Source organism: Brachycentrus maculatus, unplaced genomic scaffold (genome assembly GCF_059751285.1).
Source record: "Brachycentrus maculatus isolate JH-2025_06_01 unplaced genomic scaffold, ASM5975128v1 h1tg000166l, whole genome shotgun sequence".
Classification (NCBI taxonomy): Eukaryota; Metazoa; Arthropoda; class Insecta; order Trichoptera; family Brachycentridae; genus Brachycentrus; species Brachycentrus maculatus.
In genome coordinates, this window is record NW_028280919.1 from 1396142 (window position 1) to 1411457 (window position 15316).

The 15316-nt window shown below is 32.3% G+C and overlaps 1 protein-coding gene across 1 annotated transcript; it reads left to right on the top strand.

Moving 5' to 3' along the window:
* The first annotated feature begins 863 nt into the window (after nt 1–863).
* LOC148308427 (uncharacterized) lies at nt 864–10583 on the top strand. The gene is made up of 9 exons (XM_088261756.1): nt 864–1044; nt 2368–2579; nt 3065–3307; nt 3815–3882; nt 4476–4644; nt 5992–6169; nt 7126–7318; nt 8449–8983; nt 9995–10583. The coding sequence occupies exons 1-9, from the start codon at nt 929–931 to the stop codon at nt 10330–10332; spliced, it is 2052 nt and encodes a 683-aa protein (XP_088117882.1). The 5' UTR covers nt 864–928; the 3' UTR covers nt 10333–10583.
* Nucleotides 10584–15316: the final 4733 nt, after the last annotated feature.

Below are 15316 nucleotides of genomic sequence, written 5' to 3' on the forward strand. Positions count from 1 at the left end.
CAGTAATGAAATCCAATAAAATAAACCAAAATGTACGAGTATTTACGTATTGAACTGAATTAAAATTTGTTGTTGGACAAAGGATTCATTAAAAAAAATGTTTTAACCAAAACCTAGCTTAATATATTTCCTAGACTTTCTAGTCAAATTAATCCTAATATAAACAAACATTAGAACTACGAGTTAAAATAATAATAAGGTTTGACAGCTAATAAAAATTTATTGAACCATTCATTAAACAATGAAAATCAAATAGTAAAACAATAATTTTCTTTGTGGAACATTTCAAAATACATACAATTTAGCGCACTCTTCTTATGTGTTTGTCAATAAATAATCTATGTAGGAACTTAATATAATAATACATCGATTAAGAATTAATTTTGTCCGCCTCCGTAGTGTAATGGTCAGCACGCTCGGCTACCGTTCTGGAGGTCCCGGGTTCGATTCCCAGCAGGGGTCGAATAAATACGAGTGATTTTTTCACTCTAATATTTATTCAACATAACCCTGGACTGGTACCTGAAGCGGAGGGCTGATCACCTTTCCTTCATGTGTAAATGATCAAGATAACACTACGTTTATATGACGTGGTGCCCTATGCATCATTGGGGTGTAGGTAAGGGTTTTATTATTATTATTATTAAGAAAAGTGATTTTTTCACTCTAATATTTATTCAATATTACCCTGGACTGGTACCTGACGCGGAGGGCTGATCACCTTTCCTTCGAGTGTTAACGATCAAGATAACACTGCGATTATATAATGCAGTGCCCTATGATGAGGTGCGGATAAGGGTTTGAATGAAAAATTTATTAAGTACCTATTTGCGTAGATATTTATCAAGACTGTTGACAAAAACAACGTTACGTCACGTGACAATCATTGACATTTTACTAGCTTCGTGCGTACATAATAATTATATAAATGGCAAAGAGACTCGCCTTTACGGGCATCGGATGCCTTCAAGGCAAACCTTTAGTAGAGCATAGGATAAATGCTTTGAGAGATTTTCAAGATCTGAGTCCAAGAACGTTGAGAAGGTTTTGTATAATCATTTTCATTTTATACGCAACTAATTGACGTGAATTAATTATGCTAAATTCCAAACACCCTCACGTACTTTTATGAACGTGAGTAAACACAAGTGCAATGAATATCGACTGACTAAAAACTAAACTAGCTGACTCTTACGGCGCTTGCCGCAGAGGTAGGCAGAGAGAATAAAACACCACACCACTCTATCTTTGGAAATAATTTTCGCCTTTTCCACGCTCATGTATCTCCTCATACATACCCGTCGATTATTCTCCTGTCATAGTCCTGACCTGACCACCATCAAGTATTTAAAATACTTGATTAAGCCAAGTTTTCCTCAGTTTTCTTCTGCTCCTATTTCCAACTGCATTAGCGTCATAAATTTATTTTACTATTCTTTCCCCTTATTCATTAGTTGCATAAGTTCAAAACATTTCAACTTTTCCTAATTTTGTTGATAATGCTTATCTCGGCCTTGCATTCTTTCCTTATTTCACCATTCGAACATCTATCACACATCGTTTTGCCGCACATTTGTCTGAGACATGGTATTTCAATTTGATTTTTTCACTGTAATATTTAGTCAATATTACCATGGACTGGTACCTAAAGCGGAGGGCTGATCACCTTTCCTTCATGTGTAAACGATTAAGATAACACTGCGTTAATATGATACAGTGCCCAATGCACCATTGGGGTGCGGATAAGGGTTTTATATTATTTATTATTATTTTGTCAACTCCATACTTAAGTTCCATGCATCAGGGTTGGTATCAGGAGTCCGTTGTGTTCAGCCAGTTTAGATTTCGCTGTTTAAGACTTTTATTTTCTAACTTAACTTATTTCAGTGCACCATTCACTCTGTTCCCAGTATTCGCTCTCCTTTCTATATGTTTATCACTGTTTCCATAAATGAACATTAATGATACTGTAAGTAAACATTCATAATATATTGCTCACAGTCGAAGTAATTAATTATATTACATGGAGTCAAAATCTTACTTGAATGTCATTACTTAATTGACTTCACTTTTTCTTAAGGCGCGATAATCAACAGCCCGCAACTTAAATTTCTTAAAACCCAGACAACATTAAACGTAATTAACATTGTTCTTGTATTGAAAATATAAGTTTTTCGAAATAAATATATGGGTTTTGAAAGATAAGAGTTATTGAAAGGTGAAGTTTAAATTCAATCAAAATATTTTTTCAATACATTTTCTTTAAAAAATGTGCGCGGACAATACGTCTGACTTTCGTCACGTTCTGAGTTTGTATATTTGAGATTACTCCCTTAATACTACGTAGATAAATGTTCCCGTTTTCAGACATCGCGAGCCGCATTACGTTTGTGTCTTGAAGGAATTAGAGGAAGATGGATACGTTCTAGCACCTCAGTTTATTAGGGATTTGATGGAAGAAAATGAAAAAGTCATTTTGGAAGACGATTTGGGGATCACTCCCAGAATATCAGAGAGTCCTCTGTATTTGGATTTACTTAGATGTATTCTGACAAAGGCCGAAGAGTTTAATAAAAACCGTGAGTTCTACAAAAATTTATTTAATATATTAGGATTGAAGATATCGTAGTCATACAGGAAAAAGTGATCAAGTGCATTTTTTTTACAAAAACGTCATCATTGACTATCTGATATCTTACTAGCTTAATATTGTCCTGAAAAAAATCCCTAAGGATTTTAAACTTGGAAGTATAATATATTGACTTGTTAGAAATGATTAACTGCATTGATATTTATTTTCTTGCCAAGCAAAAGTGACTTGAATGGCCCTCCTGAACATTTTACGTTTTGTTAGTTGGTCATTTTCTCCTGTACGACTACGATATGTTAGTATTTTTTTTTGACATTTCACATAGATGCAGAAGAATGTGAAAGTCTGGGCATTTACAGGGCTTACGACCGTCATAGGCTTGGTTAAGTGATCACTTTACACACGTCTAACATTCACTAATTCGACCCATGATTGACAACAGACTTTTTGATTGCTTACATCTATGAATTTCAGGAGATTCGGTAGGCGAGACGAAGCAGCTGTGTTCAGGTGCCTTAAGGCTATTGGATATAGCTCTTGGGCGGGTACCCGACGCACCTCCTGCAGCCCTCAGCCTGGGGCGGGGGCGGGGCTGGCTGTGGCTAGCGAGGAGGCTGCTGCTAGCCGCCCTGGGAATCGCCCAAGATATCAAAATAGACGGTGGAGAGAGAGAAGCCACGTGTCGATTTCTCTATGCTAGATTTCTGCTGGAGCATTGTGAGTGAAAAATGTTTTTTTTATTACTCGACCTTAATACCAACATAACTATTCACGCGTTGAGGTTGCTCGGCCTGGTTAAATGAAAAAGAAATAAAAAGAAAAGACACATTCCTAAAATTAAAAATTTCACAATGCTATGATATGAAGCAATAAAATTATAATATTAAAAATCTTTGAAACAACAATGCAAACGAAACCATTTTAAATGTTTAATGACAGCAGCTGTCAAAAACCACTCTGTCCACATTGAAATATTTAACAGATGACACTGCCATTGCGGTAAAAATAGCTGTTTTAAAAAGATAATTATTACGAAATAAATATATAAAAACATGCGCATATTGAAAAACAACGTCAAAATTTCGAATCAACGGTTAATGAGTGTAGGAGTGTGTTCGTTTACATGTATGAATATCCTTATGTGAAGATTATATTTCAGTTCTCGTGATACTCTTGGTAGTATACGTTTGTTCTTCTCTGCAATATCTATATCATTTATTTTAGACCCAGATCACGATATGGATACAGCTGCAGAACACTTGATACAAGCGCGACAAATGTCTAATGGAATAGTAAGTAGACTTGTATCATCTTTCATATTCCTGTATTATAACAAATATTCTGTATTTCTTGGCACGTTTGTATTACCTAAATGCAATATATAAAAGAAATGTAAAATAAATATTTTTCAACGATATTATATTAGTATATTTTACAAGCAATATTTTGAGTGTATTCGATTGTTTAAAAAAGAGACTTTAATTTTTTTGTTGTTCCTTTAATAATGTATTCGAGTATTTGAAAAATATGCTTTTGAAGTCCTTGTAACAAGGAACACCTTTAAAAATATATGTAACAGTGTTTGGTGAAGAGCTTTTTAAATTCTTTGTTATTCCTTTAAAAAAATCTGTACGAATGTTTGATGAGGAGGGTTTATATATTTGTTTTTCCTTTAAAAAAATCTATACGAGTGTTTGATGAAAAGGCTTTGAAATTTTTTCTTGTTCCTTTAAAAAAATGTGTATGAGCATTTGAAGGAGAAGCTTTTAAAGTCTTTTTTGTTCCTTCAAATAAATATTCAGTACGAAGTTCAATGGATAACTTTCGTAAGCAAAACTATCCCTGTTAAATGTTTTATACAAGTGTTTTTCACTATTTCTTTCAGGATAAGTGGCGATTTAGTGAAGAAAATGGGGACACTACACAAACATTATTTTCTGTGATATGTCTTCTCCTTAGGGATATGTATTTGAAGATAAGTAAAAATTATGAAAATTACAATCCCAAAGCTGCCATGCGGGCCAGTCAGTTGGCACTGAAAAGGGCGTATGAAGGTTCTCAATTTTTATTTTTACATACGTTTCTTAAGAGATATATGAATTCTTTGTATGTTTATTATGGTTTCGCCATTAAGTTATAGTATGACATGATTAAATTATAAATAAAACTCTTTTTTACCACTGGAATATTTTATTTCGTAACAACTAGTTTCTGAAGCTATAAATGCTTCCATCTACAGATATCAATATAAACTAGTTTATATTTATACCTGTAGGTATCTGCAGGTATATGCATCTGCAGCTTCAGAAACTAGTCGTAACAAAATATAATATTCAATTGGTTTTTAAAAAAAAACAACTATTTCATATGCAATTTATTCTTTTTATATTCCCAAATATTTAATTTTCATATATTTTTTTAATGCCCGAATCTTGCACCGTGTGATACCATTTGTACCGGTCTCTGCAAAACTTTCTTGATAGCAAAAAATTGGCTGACCACCACAGAAAATCACTTGGCTAAGTTTTTCGACGATAAACCACTGAAGGTCTACACCGATGGAATAATAAACCTCCCCGAAAAATGGCAAATAGTCATCAATAATTATGGTCCATATGATATTGACTAAAATTGATATTCAACATGGAGTTTTTTATTTATTGATTCGGCGTTTTATTTGTAGAACTTCATTTCAATTTATGAATTAATTTTTAAATCATTCGCAGATATTTTAGGTCTACTAAGTGGTATTTTATTTTTAAAAAAACTCATTAAAATTAATATAAAAACTCATAAAAGTTATGGCATTTTCAAATTGTCACAAGATTAATTTTTATGTGTTTTTTAAATAAAATACAACTTAGTAGACTCAAAAAATCTATATTTGATTTAAAAATTAATTTTATTTATTGTTTCGGCATTAACTTTGTGGTAAGACATGTTACAATGATTAAAGAAAACACTTCGTTTTTTACCACTTGAGTTTTATTATAGACTACATTAATTATTAATTCTAATAATAATTTATCAAATAATATATTGTTTCAAAATTCTTCACCATTGCTTTCCATTTTTCCTTTGTTTTCAAACTCCGTCCCTTGACTAACCCCTTCCCCTTACTTTCTCCTCTCCTTATTTATAGAACAATTTTATATTTTATATTTTAGTTATTATACAGACCTGAATGATGGAAGTTTAACTTCTGAAACATGTAGTCTATAATAAAACTCAAGTGGTAAAAAACGAAGTGTTTTCTTTAATCATTGTAAAAATTAATTCATAAAAGATTTTTTGTTAAAAAATGTACCGAAAAACTGTGTTGGGACTTTTTGTATGACCCAATATTATATCTTTTTGCAAATAAAAGTGATTATTCGAAATATCATTTCAATGTGTTGTAGCTCGAAACGAAGAAAAGTATGTAGAAGCTCTGACTGTAACAGGGCATTGCAATATTCTTCTGAGTCAGTTCGACGAAGCTCTTAAAAACTTTAATGACGCTCTAGAAATTCGTGAGAAATTATCGAAGGCAGACGGAATGTGTGAGGCTTTGATCAACGTGGCCATCGTTTACCAGAAGTAAGATTCACATTATTAGCCACAAATTTCAAATTCAAATTTAACATCTTATATTTATTCGCATTTACTTCTTTTAAATACGAGAGAGTGAATATTCGGTCTCAAATGAAGCCATTTCCATTCAGTGAATTTAAGTAGTTTAGGCCGAATAAAATACTTAATTTTATAATTAATAAATAAGATTCCGAAGCTAACCGTTTCTTTTACAATACTGATTAATATTGACTGATTAATGGTATTAATCAGTCTTGATAAAGAAGCGGTTAGCTTCGAGAAACCGGTAGACATTATAATTAAGTTAGTTATTTATGGTGATTTTAACATAAAGTTATTGTCTCAAATATAAATTAAATACTTGAATTTTGTTGAAAGTAAAAAATTCAATACTTGTTATCAACGTTATCGTGAGATGGCAGATGAAGATAAAAATATTTAATAATATATTGTAAACTCACCTTCGAATCTGCGATCTATCTAGAATTCTGCTGAATTTCAATTTAAAATAAGACCCAACTTTTCCGGATCGTTTATACATATTTAGTTATAAGATTAAATCCATTTTACATTCAATTTTTCCCGAAGACATGTAACAATTTATACGTAAATATCAAATTGTGAAAATATAAAATTCGGAAATTATCAAGCGCCATCTTTCACGAGAACGGCGCTTTTTAAGAAAAAGTTAAAAGTCTAAGCATGCTAGGGCTTCCGGCCTGTCATTTTGGCTGGCTGGAGTTATCATTTTATCACACTTGTGTAACGTTTACCATTCTGCCCATTATTAAACATCCATATTGCAATTATTTTTAAACGATGTATGCATTTACACTGGTTTTGGATTACTTTCGTAAGTTTGTTGTAATTTTGATAGATGTAGAGATTTGCCTGTATAAGAAAAAAATATATGAAAATTCTTGAATTGGATGGTTAATTATTTATTGTCTATCCTAATGCAGACTGCGGAAAATAGATGAATCCAGGCGTTATCTGGAGGAGATGCTGTCGTTGGCAGAGAAGTGGAACCTCACCAAATGGGAAGCCCATGCCTTCTGGCGTCTCGGAGAGCTGATGGTCCGCGGGGGTCGCCCCACGGAAGGCTCTCCTCTTCTCTACAAGGCATACAAATGCTTTGAAAACCCCTTCAAAACGGTATTATATTTATTATTTTGAAAAATAAAAAGACTTTGTTTTTTGATCCACTCACATTTTTATTAACCAACTAGTTTCGGCAACAACCTGTTGCCCTCTTCAGGGTTTAATTTATGACTTTATATAAAGTATGCCAGGGTATTACATTTATTTATTTAAACATCGTGTACAGGGCTTAGTACCAATTAAAAACAGACTAGTGATATTGGTCAAAACGTTTGTTGCCATATATAGCTGTTTGAAGCGATGGGCTGCAGGGGGCTCGGAGGGGCTCACGCGAACCCCTTGTTAAATTTGACATGAAATTTAAATGAAGAGAAATCAATATTCTGTACTATTTTTGTTTACAATGAAATAAATAAATGTTGGTTATGAAAAACCTTCTTTGTAATATTGTATAATTACGTAAAAACGTAATACGACAAATTTCAACCTTAATACTATTTGACCTAAAAAATTAATGAAAATAATTTCGGCGGGTGGATTTGACTTCCGGGTAATAAAAAATAACCACCATGACCATAAAAAAATAGTCATCTATATTTTGTCGTTTGATGTGCATATTAAGTATTTTTTTATTATTTTTAATTATAAAGTATGTATAATAATATTTTTAATTATTATGTAAATGATACACATCCCCCTCCCCCCCTCCCCCCTCCCCCCCACCACCCCCACCTCCCCCCGCCTCCCCCCGCCTCCCTCACTCAGTTAAAAAAAACATGTTTTTACCCCTCACAAGTAAAAACTTCAGTCACGGGTTTATAAAAATAAAACATACGCGTATTTGAATGCAACACAATGTCGAAATTTTAAAGCAATTTCAAAACAAGTAAATCACTTTAGGAAATTTCAGATATTGAACATTTATAACGTTATTTATACTGATGATAAGTTTATAATTATCACCGTGCAATTTGGAATGGCCCAACGGAATCATGTAATACTTCTTCTACTTCTTCTTTTTCTAGATCCTAAGGATCTGTTTGTGCCTCCGCTTGTAGCTCTTGGGACGTTGACTCCCAGCTGTCTTTCCGTCTTTTTGGAGGCCTGGGGGTCCTTCAGGGATTCCTTGAATGTAATACTAATATAATGATGTTAATATTAATATATGAACGTACTTTTTTCAGGAGCATAAGAGGAGTACGAAAACAACTGCTCTCGGTCGAGCGTCGCGTGCCATATTCAGTAAAACAGCTAGCACAGTAATTACCCACACTAGACTATCACGACGAGAAACGACCGGATTCAATCTACAAAATTTCCAAAATAAGATCCTCACGAACAGAGAAACTGCCGGGTTTTTAGTCAGCTCCATAAAGAGAAGTACCGATCAAGATTATGTGGAATCAAAACGACCCACGCCGGTTGAATTCAAGGAGGGTGAAGCAAAAATCCGCGCGTCATGGAAAGGTTCCGCCGAAAGTTTCAACGAATATGACTATGAACTTGAAGACGTTGGTGCCAAGCGCTCGAGTGTCTTCGATATGAATTTCCCGGTCTTGAACATCGGGAAGAAGCAAAAGCTCAGGAAGAAACTGCACCACGAATCATCTTATTTCCTGGATGACTATGACGATCCTGATCCAGAGATGACGACCGAACTTGAGAACAGTTGTAAAGATGAACTAAGTCATATTAGGTGCATGTTTGGCGTTTCCAGAGGTAATCATTCGTTATGTGAAAGTCGAACGTTGTCATGTTTATGTGTAGAGTTAGTGGAGAGCCACTATTGCAGACTGGCCGTTAGCTCATATAACTCTTTAACTCTAGTCAAAGTTCTTCTCCTCAAAGTAATTCATTGAAAAAGATAAATATTTTTGTTTCTTTATTATATCTTCTTCAAATCTTCAACCCCTTATCCGCACCCGAAGTTACATAGGGCACTGCATCGTATAAGCGCAGTGTTATTTATTGATTTATTTATGAAAACTTCATGTACATAAAATAAATAAGTACGTTATCGTGATACACTAAAAAAGGTGATCAGCCCTCCTCTTCCGGTATCAGTTCAGGGTAATATTGAATAAATATTAGAGAAAAAAATTACGTATATTTATTTTATATTTAAACCCTTAACCGCACCCCTACGGTGCAAAGGGCACTGCATTATATAAACGCAGTGCTATCTTGATCGTTAACATTCGAAGGAAAGGTGATCAGCCCTCCGCTTCAGGTACCAGTCCAGGATAATATTGAATAAATATTACCGTGAAAAAATCACGAGCGTGCTGGCCACTACGAAGGCGGAAAATATTGTTTTATATTTTATTTTATATACACAAAAATATATATTTTAAACTATTTTCATGAGTCTAAGCGTCTATTTACGGGACCACATATATGTATGTATAATATTTCCCTGATATTTCACCCTATGTTTCTCATTTCGACATGGTGTAGGTGTTATTGTTCACGTATTATTGTCCAAAAATTCGATATTCCTTCATTGGATAATTACTTTTTGACAAGTTTTTTCTGCTTGTCTGAAGATCTCTTTTTCTGTTAAAAGACTTGTACTATATTAGGTTGGAATTAATTTTAGTTTAATTTAATTTTGATGAATGGAACCTCCTGTCTCCTGTAAAACATCCATTTTCAAAAACCTGTTCCTGGTTATGCTTTCAGGCAACCTGTTAAGTATACTAAATTGATGATAATTTCATTATTTTGCAGGACAAGAGCTCGTTGAGGCGTATTTTGATGAACTATCGAGAGCGCACACAAGCATGGACTCTCGATTACATATCATAAACTGGAAATTGAATCAGAAACAATTTTGGCACGTACCAAAGCCCAAGGAGGAAGAAATGCATGAAGTTTTATGTGAGGAAAATGAATCCCAATTTTCTGCTGAGGCATCAGTTCACCAAGGGAAGTCATGTTCAAGAACTTCAGGTCTTGTGACAGAAGTGCATTCAGATTTTTCTATTATATCTTCGGCTTGTGTTACGGAAGAAGGGTCAAAAATTTCTCTTAGTACTTCGAATCGTATCTCAGAAGAAAATAAATGAAAATATGTATTTTTTAAATAAAAAAATTGTGTGTTAATCATAGTTCATATGATAACGATCCAACACGGCATTTATATGATGCAGTGCCCTAAGCACCATCGGGTCCGGATGAAGGTTTGAAGAAGAAGAAAAACATATAAATTATATAATATTATATACCTTTATTATTATCTATGAAATCAATCATATGTAAAAAAATTGATCGAGTAATTCCATAACGTTTGAACAAAAGGGCATTAATAAAAAGTAAATATACAAGTATGTGTTATTTGTTTTAGTTTTTTTTTTATTTATATCGTATATTTTTATTACTTCTTTAAAAATATATAAATATCTGCGTTCTTATTACATGCGCAAATATTTCAATTTCATTATATTTTCCAAGGCCCGTTTGTATCATTAGTAGAGAGATGAGACTATAATAGATATAAGGTTTTTTTGTCATCATAACATCATACATTTAAGCATCAAGCAAATATCCCAATTTGGATATTTTAGAAAAAAAAGTATGTAAGCATTATCGATAAAATAATGATAAGTAGGTTGAGATGGTTTGGGCATATGAATCGAATGAGTGAAGAAAAGATAGTAAGTCAAATTTATGAGGCGAATTTCAGTGGTTATTTAAGCAGAGGAAGACCGAGGAAAACTCGGCAAGATCGAGTATTTCAAATACTTGAAAGTGGTCCAATCAGGAGTCAGACTAATTTGCTTATACATATGTATGAGGAATTGCATGAATGTGGAAGAATGCGAAGATTGTTTGCAAAGACAGTTTTGTATGGCGTTCTATTATATCTGCCTACCCATGTGGAGAACGGCGTAATGGTAATAGGAGGGTAATGGTGGGGTTAATGTTAATAGGAGGGGAGGGTAATACGATCATAATTAAGCGGCTTGTGGAGCACAGATGGGGGCTGGACATGTGGCGGCACTGAAGCATAGTGCTGCGTTTGCCAGCGAGCTAATTTTCATCTACATCTCTCCAAATTTATTATTACTTTTTATATTTTTTTATTTTTATTTTTCTTTCACTTTCTTATTTCTTTATTATTTTTAATTTCATTGTATAAAAAAAAATGTTGTAAAACATATATGGCTGACTAAGTATTGCACCCACCACTTAGTCAAGCTGGAATAAAGAGTTATTATTATTATTATTATTATTTTTCTCATCGCCCATGTATGTCTGTGACGTAGTCATACAAAAACACTTACACCGTGTGGTAGACACACCCCACCTAGATGAACTGAAAATAATAAAATAATATGTAAGAATAATTAGATTCAAACACGTTTTGATATATCGTTGATAATTCTCAGGAATTTAAATTATTGAATATTTTTTCTAAAACAATTCAATAATAAATAAAAATTATGTTGTAAATATCATTACCATACAAGTTTAGCGTTCTTCCCGTCTAAATTTTATAATTGAGTGGTGAAATTCTAAAAAGATGGTTGAGAAAATACGGCTGTCCAAACTTATAACACAGTAAGGGACATTTTTTTTTGTAGTACGTTTTTTTTTGCATTTTTGGACTAAGTAGAATCTACTTAGTCCAAAAATGCAAAAAACGTACTACAAAAAAATATCCCTTACTGTGTTTTGAGTTTGGACAGCCGAATAGTGACCTTGTTTTTAAATACATTCAGGATTTTTTTAAAACAAAAAAGGTCCCAGAACTAAAAAGGTCCAGAAATTAAAAAAAAAGCATTTGAATACTATATTTTATCATGTTGACTAATTATTTAAATATTAATTGTAATTGTTAAAAGTATTGGAATATAAAATATTAATTAAATAAATTAACTAGTTAAGAATAATATGCAATAAATTACAAACACAAAGGTTAATTGTTTTTGAATAAATAAAAATATGTAAAGGGCTGTAATTTAAAGTTCAAATTTACGTATTACAAGAGAAGAATTACAAAAGTTTCTCAATGAAAATAACATGTATGCTACCGACATCTATGAAAACATTTAAAACTAACATCCTAACAAATTTGTATTAGTGACTGAGATAGATATCTGTGGATAGAGCTTTCAATACTCGCTAATAGATGGCGTTGACAGCATGATATTTATAATAATTTTCATTCATAGTGATTGGTAGATTCATACCAAATCACTACAAGTGCTTTTTTTCCTTTTTTTTAAACAATTTTATTCTAAACTTAAACTACCTTAAAATAACAATCATAAAAAATAAAAATATCCCTGTGAGGACAGAATGTAAAAATGCTTTTGATAAATTAAATAAACAATTTTATGATTCACTAGATGTATGGCTCGGTCTATTTAAATGGAAAACGAATGAAAAAGAAAGCACACATTTCTAATCAAATATGTTTAGTTTTGTAATTCTTGTGAAGTAATGATATTTTTTGTAGAACATCATTGAATTGCAATCGAAAACATTGACGATGTGAGTGACAGAAGCTGTCAAGAAGCACGCTGTCTGCCATGAGCAATCTTTAACATTACCTGAATTTTTATAACGTTCAACAGATGGCGCTACTGTTAGGTCAAAAATAATATATTTATAAAAAAAATACCAGTCACATATGAATAATTTTAGGCGATTTAAGATTTTGAGCAAACAAACTATTGTATATATATATATATATATATATATATATATATATATATATATATATATATATATATATATATATATATATATATATATATATATATATATATATATATATATTTATATATGTATAAATATATATATATATATATGTATATATATATATATATATATATATATATATATATATATATATATATATATATATATATACATCATTTTGTTGAAATCTCAAATCAATGTGTGAATAACTAAAGCATTTAATATTTTAAACAAACGAATATTCACATTTCATTTATTAATTGTAAAGATATATCAATTAGTGGAATCTTGAATTAAGTATAGGATATTCAGTTAATATTATGGTAGAAAAAAATAAAAATAATGAATAGTTATAGCTCTAAATTATTTACGATTTCAACGCCTGTGCGAGACTATTAGGTAAGTACTAGTATTATTACCTCACCTTGATTTACAGAATGCTAATATTCATTACGTTATATAATAGAACCTGCTGCAAGATCTTGAAATAAAATGAGGCTGTATCTATCAGCGATTAACTGTGATTTGAGTTTCGCATAATAGTACCCACACTAGAGGGATGGCAAACCTTTTTGAGCCTGAGTGCCAATTTTTTTGTCAATATAATAATATGTAGCGTGCCACGTGCCATGAAAATAAAAATGCATCAATTGGTTTTGTGACTTCAGGTTTTGAATATAAACAAATCATTAATACATCGAAAAAATAATTAAGTACCTACTTATTAACGGCAAAATGCTTATACGGTAAAATTTTATGAAAATACAACCGTAAATACGTCAATTACGAAAGCTCCCATTCGTATACAAAACCATCGTGTTGGGTCACGGAAGGGTGGCTAGAATAGGATAAAAGCGAAGTCCCGTTTGAACTGCGCTAGTCTGGAAGTTAGAAGTTGGCCATCCACAATTATAAGGAGCTCAACAAGCTGCCCTCCAGCGTGACCATCTATCTCTCAGGGAGGCGTCCTGCCCAACATCTTGGACATTCTCTACACCATGAGGATCGAGAGGAAGGCGTTACAATTTGTCGGCTGATCTTTTTCCCGCTCCAGACTCGACGTCCCGAGACCGATTGACGACGTTTTGTTAAATTTTTTTAGTATTATTTTTTGACATCTTATCAAAGATGAATAAGAATACGGAAGTCTGGGCATTTACGGGGCTGACGACCATTATATTTTATGTATCATTATCGTCATCCTATTATTATTATTAGTATTATCCATGTCTTTATAAGCGCCCTTGAGGTAGAACGAAAATGGCACTATAAAAATGATTTAATATATTTACAACATTTTGAGTGTGTCCAAAACTTGTTCAGAACTTCCAAGAATTTGAGTAGTATGGTTGTCAATAATGGGTAGAATTGGTGAATGTTAAACGTGTGTAAAGTGTTCACTTAAACCAGCCTATGACGGTCGTCAGCCCCGTAAATGCCCGGACTTCCATATTCTTCTTCGTCTTTGATGAGTAGTCAAAAAATAATATTTAAAATATTATTATTTTTATTGAAATTAAAGAAATAACCAAAAAAATAGACTTAATCAAATAAATGTAGAATCCTTAAAACTTCATTATTATTGAGATTTTTGTTGTTGGATGCTAGATACTATTTTTTTATATCGGGTTCATAGCTGGTAGCTTTTAATATAATACAAGCAGTAGTACTTTTTTGTCATTCTAAACTTTAAAAAAAAAAATTACATGATCACTTTTATATTTTTCTCTTCATTCGCGTACCAAAATCATCTCGCGTGCCATCTATAGCACTCGCGCCATAGATTCGCCATACCTGCCATACTCGTTCGTATGGGAACTTTGAAAATGGCTATGTATTATAGATGAAAGATATGTAGGTGTAGTGTAGTTAGGAATATTGAAGGTACTCCTTTAAAATTAGCTCCATTGTTTAAACTCGCTATCTCAATCAAGTGTTAAGTACCTACATCAAATACATTCCGTGAGATCCATTCTTCATATATAATATTATTTGGTCTCTGCTATATCAAGGAGACTCGTAACCTTTTTTTGTATTTGCATTATACTTTTTTAGATGAGGGTGATAAAATGAATGTAAATTTTACAAAATATTTTCAATGTATCCCAATACTTGTTCACAAATCCACTTTGGAATTATTTTTACATTAATGTAAAAACAACTTCTATTTTAAGAAAACCCAGATTTGTAAACAAGTATTTGGACACACTCAAAATGTTGTAGATAAAAATAACTGGTAAAATTATAAGCCGCATAAAAAATGACGTTTGCCAGTATGTAAACATAATCCGGGGTCAGATCTTGCATACATCCAAATAAAAGGGTTTCTGCTAATTAAATGCT

Excerpts from the sequence above, each read along its gene's own strand:
- LOC148308427 (XM_088261756.1), top strand. The coding sequence starts at position 929 with ATGGCAAAGAGACTCGCCTTTACGGGCATCGGATGCCTTCAAGGCAAA. Across the intron at positions 3,308-3,814 it reads TAGATTTCTGCTGGAGCATT|ACCCAGATCACGATATGGAT; the intron begins GTGAGTGAAAAA and ends CATTTATTTTAG. Across the intron at positions 7,319-8,448 it reads TTGAAAACCCCTTCAAAACG|GAGCATAAGAGGAGTACGAA; the intron begins GTATTATATTTA and ends TACTTTTTTCAG.